Genomic DNA, 8,117 nt, shown 5'->3' with positions numbered 1-8,117 from the left:
TTACAATACCACTCTGTAGTAGGTCCTTCAGTTTTCTCCTTGAACCCCACGCCAATGACTCCTCGAACGACTCACTTATCAGCCAGTCAATCTGTCCTAATTTTCCAATGGTTACTTCTTAGTATTTTTCCCAAATCCAGGCGAACGGAAAATACGCGAAAAGGAGAGAGTGATTTAAAATATTAATAGTCCAAACGGCAGGACGAAGAATTAACGAAATTTACGCGGTACTCTATCCCTTGGAGAGAAAGGAATAAAGTGAATTTCGAAAAAAAGTAAAGAATTAATGGGACTCCGCATTATTCCAGTATTACGTAGAGACAATATCGCGAATCAGCCACGCAAGTATTTCAAGTCGGTTTTGATTCTAGATCGAGCCAGATGGCCCGGCGATTCGTAGCAAACTCCCGATCAGTTGATTCCCGCCAATTCTCAATTATCCCGGATATTCATTGCCTGAATTACGTTACTAAGTATTATACGATAAGTTGCCTTGTAAAAATGTACCGATTTTACTAAGAAATTAAATGTGTTACTAAAAGAAAAACTCCGCAGACACGAGTTTATTATTGAATTGCATTATAAATCTCGCGTTTATCGATCGATCGCCGCTTGGGATCGTGCCGCCGTTGGTCGCGCTTGCGCGACCCTCGACGCCCCAGCGCTCCGGTCGACTTTCGCTTTCAGAGGCAGTTTTCCTCCTCCTCCTAGTACGCTCGGAGCGTGCTTTATCCCTCTCGCTGGTAATTTCATTGCAGCGCGAAACTCTCTCCGCTGTGCATCGCGCAGCTACGTCTCCAACGATGCGATGGCACATGGACAACGGCGACTCTTGAAGGTAAGTCCTGTTGTGTCGACTAATCGAAATTACTGAATCCACCCTGAATGCGTTCGCGCTCGACCAACGAAATTAATTATTTCAATGTTTCATTCAATTTGTAGGATGGACGTGAGCTCCCTGGTGCCCGCAGGACTCCAGACAGGAAGAGCCGACCTGTGCGTCGTTCCAGCCGGGTATAACAAATTTTCCGAAAATCTCCGAAGGCTCACGCCGCCTGCACTGCAGTGCGCTGTTTTCTGCGGAGGCTCAAGATGCAAATACGAAAATCCAAAAGCCTGGCCGCCCGTCCACATGGCCATTCAGGACCTATTCTCCCACTGGTAATCAGTTTATTTACTTTGGAAGAGCGACCGTAGCACGAGGAAGCTGCCAAGTTCTGTACTCTCCTTGAATGCTGCTGCTGAAACTTTTGCCAAGTTGGTATAAAAACCTTTAAAAAAGGGCTCGTGGCTTACCGATCGATACGTAATATGATAAACGTTCGTGGAGAGAGATACAAATGGAATGAGGAGTAAATTGTTAATCGATAGAGCCGCAGCCTAGGTAAATATACCAGTTCGGTCAGCCACCCTCTGCCGTTGGCTGGTCCGCCCTCTTTGCTCTTTGTAACACGAGGAGAGGATTTTTTTTCAGGGTTACCGAGGACGTCCTGGCTATGGCACGACCCAGCACCGCTCTAATTATAAAAAAGAATATCATCGCGCAGTTCCAAGGATGGGGAATTAGGACGATCATCAATTTGCAAACTCCCGGGGAGCACGCCAGTTGCGGAGGTCCACTCGAGCCGAGCGGATTCACATATGATCCCAACGACTTCATGAGGAACGACAGTGAGTACGCATAAGATTCTCTAATAGTTTGGCGAAAGGACGAAGAAGGGCGGCGTGCGGCGAGCCTCCCTATGCGGCAGAACGCACAAGTTCGTCCTTTCGTGCAATGCGGCGAAATCCTGCCCGACTCCACGCGGTGGTAGTGCCCGTTTTAGTCGGGTAGTATCGATTTCTCTTCTTCAGGCCCTTACGCTTCTCCTGCCTTTCCTTGCCTGCCTGACGCTGTATCATGCTTCACCTTACAGCATGCCTCAGTGGAGTCACGCTCACCTGCCGTTAATGCTAACCACCAAGAATTTCACAATTTCGTTCTCTCGTTACAGTTTACTATTACAATTTCGCATGGAAGGACTACGGCGATGCGACAATGGGGAAACTTTTAGATATGGCAAAAGTTGTGGCATTTGCTGTACAAGAAGGGAGGGTTGCCATCCACTGTCACGCTGGTGAGTCTTTATTCATAATCAAGTACAATTAATTTAAAGCTTTAGCGCTCACCGTCGATTCTGGATATCCAAGTTTGCGCGCCTCTCCAAAAAGCGCTACCAAGGAATCCAAAAACTCCAGAGAATTCGGAACGATCTGTTCAGGTGGTAGAAGGAATCCATAGGCTCCGGTATCCCTGAGCTCGTAGCAATAGACGATCGCAGTCTTGTAAATCCCTTTGACGTAGTCCGTGCTGCTTCCGCTCGCAACGTCTGTTTTGCACGAGAGATAATTATTTATTTATTCTTAAAACGGAAGCACGTAGAAGCATGAAGCATGCAAAGGAAGGACAATACGATAGGAGGATACAGACAGATCGTCTCGGCTGTGGCTCCGACAGTGTAGTTAGTCCCGTAACGCTTGGCCAGTGCTTCAGCTGCTTTGGTCCCGATGATCATCTGCACGGAAGCGTTCGATTAATCAAAGGTAGCCTCTTCAAAGTGACAGTCGACGATTAGCAATATCTTTACGTAATCCAATAATGTATAAACCCGCGAAGCGATCGTGTCGCGTGCAAAAATGTATTCTCCGTTGTATTATAATGGCCTCGAGCCTCTTGACAACGGTCGCTTACCGATTCCTTGTAATTATCGAGATGCTCGTACGTGTAGCCATATGGCAGTAGAATCAATTGGCTGTAGCTGTGAATACTCAGGTATACATAGAATTGCGTTCTAACCGAATCGATGTAATCAGCCAAGGCTTTAATCTCAGGCTCGGAAAAAGGTTTGGCACCTGCGTAAGTTTCGGCACACGAATAGTTACTTGCCCCATGGTTTTCTGCAAAACAATACTTTTTTAAAAATCAATTCTCGCGTACGGCGCGTTTCTCGTGTTTCGCAACTGCGCGCAACAAACGTACCGAGCCAGTGGTAGTCCCAGTTTCTGTTGGGATCAGCGCCAAAGCAGCCGTTGGCGTAAGGCCGTCTCGTTTTCCTCCACATACGGTCCTGCAAGAGTCCATTTTAGTCTCGTCGAATTTCTTTATTTTTGCTTCCTTCTTTATTTTCTTTAACAATCTCGTAGGGTACCGTTGTATGCGTGTAGACGTAACCGTCCGGATTCGTATTTGGGAAAATGAACCAATTGTGAGCCCTGAAAAGCCACCTGTGGTTCACGCTCGTCGGATGGAGAATCTCATTTATCAAATAGGTCACTGTGGCCGGCGAAATCCATTCCCTTGCGTGAATTCCTAAAGAGAAGTCATGCAGATGCGCCCTAAGATTCTTTGATACTGAAACAGTCACGTACCTCCTTCGACGAAAACACCCGGATATTCCTCATTGAACGTTATCTTAATTCCTTTGACCAGTCTGCCTTCGTAAGACTCTCCGGCCACTATTACTTGAACAAGGTTGGGATAAGTTTCTGCCAATTGATCCAGCCAGCTGTAGATCTGTCAATAAGTTTTATAAGGCATTTGCTTTTTCTTCTTTTCTGCGTTTCCTTTTGTAGGCCAACTCGAAAGCGTTATCCCACATTTTCAAATCGAAAAGATAGGTTGCGACCCGTCCGAAGAGACTATAATTATTTGTTTCGTGAAAACACTTACGACGTCCAACGTGTGATACGATGTCCAGTTCATGGTGTCGTTCGCGCCGTCTCTCCCGAGACCATTTGGATTCTCGTTGTTTATCAGAGTTTGCACATCGCTTATGAAGGTACTGTAGGACAGGCCCATCGTTTCAAAAGTTGCTATCGTCTCAGGTTCGCGTTCGGGAGCTATCATCACGTCAACCGCAGTATTTAGCGCCGCAGGTGAGGTCCAGAAAGATACCTAATCGGTTGAAGGAACAATTCTCAAGAATATCACGGTAAAAGAGAAATCAATAACTTACGCCATCCGTAACGTTGTCTTCCATATAATGGAGAATATCAAGTTGGTCGGTGGTAGTTGGCCAGACTCTATAGACTCTGTAGCCATCGTATCTGACCAGGGAATTCCCTTGAAACGCGAGAATCGTCAGCACGAGACCGATCGACGATCTTAAACCCATTTTGCCGCAATACGATATGGGCGCCAGAATCGTTGGCCAAGTCTTATTTGTACGGCGATTAAACTCCCACTTGAAGTCAAATCGATGAAAAATCGTTCTCGCCCAAGATAATCGGTGCTCTCAATTCGCGACTTATCTAAGGAGTTAAAAAACGTGCCAGTCGCGTCTAGACGATGTTAAAGGCTTTGTCATGGATGAACCGGAGGAAAGTGGGAAAGGTGGGTAAGGTGAGTTTGCCTGTGCAAAGGGAACTAGGTTGAGCGCTAATAAAAAATTCAAAGGGACGCAGCAATCTTTCTGGCAAATCGCTCGATTAAATATTTACAGGCTAGTTGTTCCTGGTGTCCGGGAATATACACGGAACGCGTCGCCCTTGTCCAGCCCTTTCATCAATTGGCAACTCGTGCTACTCTGTCGCGTCACATTTAGCATATTATAACTCAACGAGAAAAATTATATTCAACGTTTCCTCCGAGAATTTTTCGTCCCCATAAAGATATCGATTGCGATTTCATACCTTTGTAGATAGATAGACAATTTAATACTCGTTATCGAAGTAGTCGCGATAAGATTATATCAGATGATAATAATGTATTTGCATTGTCCGCAATTATAGAAGATGTAATGTTACATACATATACGAAAAAAAACAATGGCATCCTGAGGCTTGTTTGAACTACAACTTACCTGCTACTAAAAAGAATTATAGCACATAAACTGCGATCGGTCGCACGAACCTCCGAAACAATGTGGAGCTAGGAAGTCGAGAATTTGTCAGTTTTTCAATGGTCACTGAAAAGGGCAACACAGTTGGATGGGATAGGGACGACCCATTGAAAATCATGTATCTGGCCTAATGGTATTAATCGAATTTTTTTGTTGCAAGGACTGGGCAGGACAGGGGTCCTGATAGCTTGCTATCTGGTCTACAGTTTAAGAGTGCGAGCGAACGATGCCATAAGATTCGTCCGTCTGAAGAGACCCTGTGCGGTTCAGACTCGTGGACAGATCCTGTGCGTCCAGGAGTTCGAACACCACGTCCTGCCGCAGATCCTCGTATTTCCAGTTAGCTCAGCCATTAGAAAACCCTACAGCCTGCAGTCCTTTCTCTCTAAGCAGCAAAGCGTTCTGCATGGCTACGAGCAGAGGACTTTTAAATACATTCCGAAGGTTTGTGCATGATGCGTGCACGTCGACAGTTGGGAGCATCTACATTAGAGCACTAAAGCAGATTCCTTGTCTCTCTGTAGATCGTCTTTACGATTTGCGAGAGAATTCTACAGCTCTGCGACTGTCGAGAAGACAACTCACCGGCTGAAATAAAATTCTTGGTCTCGAGTACTCCCTTCACGACGAAATTCATTTGCCACGCCATAGAAAGGAAAACGGAAGGACAGAACTTCCCCATGAGGCACTCATTTTCCTGGATGGAGTCTCTAGCCGGTTCTTCCTACGACGTCTCCAGTAAGGATTCACTTTGACTTTCAGGTAAATCCAATCTAATCCTTTTACATTCCTACGTCCAGGTGGATCCACGACGACTTACGCTGCTAGCACTCCTGGATCTTCCAGGGAGACTCTGCAGAATTCTGATACTTCGGAAGATCTCAGAAGATTGAACGACGTCTTCTGTCCCTCGCCGGATGTGCCTTCGTGTTCCTCTTACCAAGGTAATTTCATAGACCATTTATTCCGCCTCTTCTGCCTGGTTAATTAAGAAACCCTATGGCATTGTTTTCGCTTTCAGGTCTGGATGATAATTGCGTAGACGACGTATTGGGCGATGGTATTAGGGGACAGGACCTTTACGATAACGATTGCTACAAAGAGATTCAATCTCACCTGGATCTGAAGGCTGCTGCACAGACTGAAACCTTTCGTGCCTTTAGTACTGAGGAGGCTGTGAAAGCCCTTCTGTGCGACCATACGTCCTTAGCAGAAGAGCAAAAGAAACGACTGCGAGATTACCAAGTATAGCGTTAATAGTTCTCTTCCCACGAATATGACTTCGAGAGAAGAATTGATTGACCTTATTATTGATCTTGTCTTTTTTTTTCATTCAGATTGATCTAAATAATCGACAAACTGCGTGGCAGCGACTGGAGTTGGAAACCGACCTAAGCCTTTTGTCAGGTTTGCTTTACGAGTGGCTGGAAACCTTGAAAAGACCAGTATTAGATCTAGAGGACCTCAGTCACATTGTCATATGGAGTTCGAAGGAACAGGAATGCTTGCACAAATTGCAGACTTCCACTAGATATCTACTCGAGTATCTATTGCGATTCCTCTCGCGTCTCAGACCTTTAACTATGGAAACTCAAAATCTTCTCGGCAAGAGACTAATGGCTGCTCTCACACAACAGTGCATTTCAATAAATCACATCCTTTTCCCTGCAGGTGAGAATAAAGGAATGCGAAGCCATATTCCTAATGTAGTCCGGATTAACCTTTTACAGTTTCTTCTATTTTCTATGGCAAATTTTTTATTGCAGGCAAAAATTTTCATAAACTACGACATGGGACTGCAGGAAAACTCAATGAATTTTTTTTAAAAACGATGAATCTAATTGAAGAGATTAATACTCAAAGTTTTTATTCATCACATTCAACATCAGCTTGGGAGATATCAACTGTGCATCAAACTGACACAGAGGATAACGAAGATGACAAACACGTCTAGGAATCTTTAAAAAATTGATTGAATATTTTTAAGAAGAACATAGAAAGGATTGAAGTGAAATATTACAAATGCATTTATAACTCGTTACGTCAACCCGATAGTAGATTGAGCTCAGATCAAGCTCAGCAAACCTAAAAGAATGTACTTCGGTTGCGCCCATTTCCGTGAGTAGGAAGAAAAAATAGAGAGAAAAAGTCTCATCGAGAATTTTGGTAATTCGCAAACAAGCGAAGACGAAGAAGGAAAAACTTAGTTGCCCAGAAATATTGAAAATTTAAAACATTGAATAAAGCGTTCGAAATGTTACTAAATATTATTGGATTGTGACTTACCTTCGACATTTATTCAAATATAAAATCGAGGCTAAATCAAAATCCCGCAAAATATACGGAGTAGATGAAAATTGAATTGAAATTGTAAAATGTTGAAAATAAATTGCGCTCAAATTGAAATATTAATAAATTAAGTGATTGGAATATTAAAATAATTAAATTAATAATGTTAGATCTTAACAATTGGAAATTAGAAATTTTGGCGAAGAATATTCAGAAGTAATGGAAGTTGCCGTCGCACAGGACTCGGGAGTGGGAGAAGCCGGAGAGTGGGGAGGAGTGGGAAGAATGCTAAGGCAGTACCCGGACTCAGAGCGCTCACTCTTCCTCGAGCCGGTCTCCTATACTGGTCTCTTGGAATCATTTCAATTATCCCTTTGCAACCTTCTTGTCTTTCTATATTTATTTCTTCTTTACTTCCTTCTTTCGTTATATTTCATTCTTTACTTTCTTATTTATCTCTTTCTTTATTTCTTCTCAACTTTCATAAATCTATTCCTTACTTTTCTACTTCTTCACTTCATTTCTATATTCATTTCTTTCTTATATTCACATTTATCATTTCTTTCTTATTATCTTATTCTCACTTCTTTATTTCTATATCCATTTCCAACTTTCTTCTTCTTCTATATTTATTTCTTCTTTAATTTCTTATTTCCTTATCTTTTATTCTTCACTTTCTTATTTATCTCTTTCCTTATTTCTTCTCAATTTCATAACTCTATTCCTTACTTTTCTACTTCTTCACTTCATTTCTATATTCATTTCTTTCTTATATTCGCTTTTATCATTTCTTTCTTATTATCTTATTCTCACTTCTTTATTTCTATATCGATTTCCAACTTTCTTCTTTTTCTATATTTATTTCTTCTTTAATTTCTTATTTCCTTATCTTCTATTCGTCACTTTCTTATTTATCTCTTTCTTCATTTCTTCTCCACTTTTATAACT

General features: G+C 42.7%; 2 protein-coding genes across 4 annotated transcripts; one reads left to right on the top strand and one right to left on the bottom strand.

The window, feature by feature from the left end:
* The first annotated feature begins 6 nt into the window (after nt 1–6).
* LOC107273150 (protein tyrosine phosphatase domain-containing protein 1) lies at nt 7–7,213 on the top strand. Of its 3 annotated transcripts, XM_015751052.2 has the most exons (10): nt 7–838; nt 943–1,161; nt 1,475–1,671; nt 1,995–2,117; nt 5,041–5,324; nt 5,405–5,618; nt 5,681–5,824; nt 5,902–6,125; nt 6,218–6,551; nt 6,647–7,213. In XM_015751052.2, the coding sequence occupies exons 2-10, from the start codon at nt 944–946 to the stop codon at nt 6,832–6,834; spliced, it is 1,926 nt and encodes a 641-aa protein (XP_015606538.1). In that variant the 5' UTR covers nt 7–838; nt 943; the 3' UTR covers nt 6,835–7,213. The 3 variants fall into 3 exon arrangements, with proteins under 3 accessions (XP_015606538.1, XP_015606539.1, XP_015606540.1); XM_015751053.2 differs by lacking the exon at nt 7–838 and having other exon boundaries at nt 1,043–1,257; nt 6,647–7,212; XM_015751054.2 differs by lacking the exon at nt 7–838 and having other exon boundaries at nt 1,043–1,384; nt 6,647–7,212.
* LOC107273151 (zinc carboxypeptidase) lies at nt 2,097–4,330 on the bottom strand. Its single transcript, XM_015751055.2, has 8 exons — nt 3,996–4,330; nt 3,710–3,934; nt 3,409–3,553; nt 3,189–3,349; nt 3,020–3,107; nt 2,732–2,937; nt 2,471–2,555; nt 2,097–2,369 (listed from the first exon to the last, which is right to left on the bottom strand). The coding sequence occupies exons 1-8, from the start codon at nt 4,152–4,154 to the stop codon at nt 2,146–2,148; spliced, it is 1,293 nt and encodes a 430-aa protein (XP_015606541.1). The 5' UTR covers nt 4,155–4,330; the 3' UTR covers nt 2,097–2,145.
* Nucleotides 7,214–8,117: the final 904 nt, after the last annotated feature.

This window comes from Cephus cinctus, unplaced genomic scaffold, assembly GCF_000341935.2.
Source record: "Cephus cinctus unplaced genomic scaffold, Ccin1 Ccin1_scaffold1439, whole genome shotgun sequence".
Classification (NCBI taxonomy): Eukaryota; Metazoa; Arthropoda; class Insecta; order Hymenoptera; family Cephidae; genus Cephus; species Cephus cinctus.
The sequence above is the reverse complement of the archived record's forward strand: the minus strand, read 5'-3'. Positions and strand labels throughout refer to the sequence as shown.

Excerpts from the sequence above, each read along its gene's own strand:
- LOC107273151 (XM_015751055.2), bottom strand. The coding sequence starts at position 4,154 with ATGGGTTTAAGATCGTCGATCGGTCTCGTGCTGACGATTCTCGCGTTT. Across the intron at positions 3,554-3,709 it reads CGTATCACACGTTGGACGTC|ATCTACAGCTGGCTGGATCA; the intron begins GTAAGTGTTTTC and ends ACTTATTGACAG. Across the intron at positions 2,556-2,731 it reads TCGATAATTACAAGGAATCG|ATGATCATCGGGACCAAAGC; the intron begins GTAAGCGACCGT and ends GCTTCCGTGCAG.
- LOC107273150 (XM_015751052.2), top strand. The coding sequence starts at position 944 with ATGGACGTGAGCTCCCTGGTGCCCGCAGGACTCCAGACAGGAAGAGCC. Across the intron at positions 5,325-5,404 it reads CTTTTAAATACATTCCGAAG|ATCGTCTTTACGATTTGCGA; the intron begins GTTTGTGCATGA and ends GTCTCTCTGTAG. Across the intron at positions 6,126-6,217 it reads AACGACTGCGAGATTACCAA|ATTGATCTAAATAATCGACA; the intron begins GTATAGCGTTAA and ends TTTTTCATTCAG.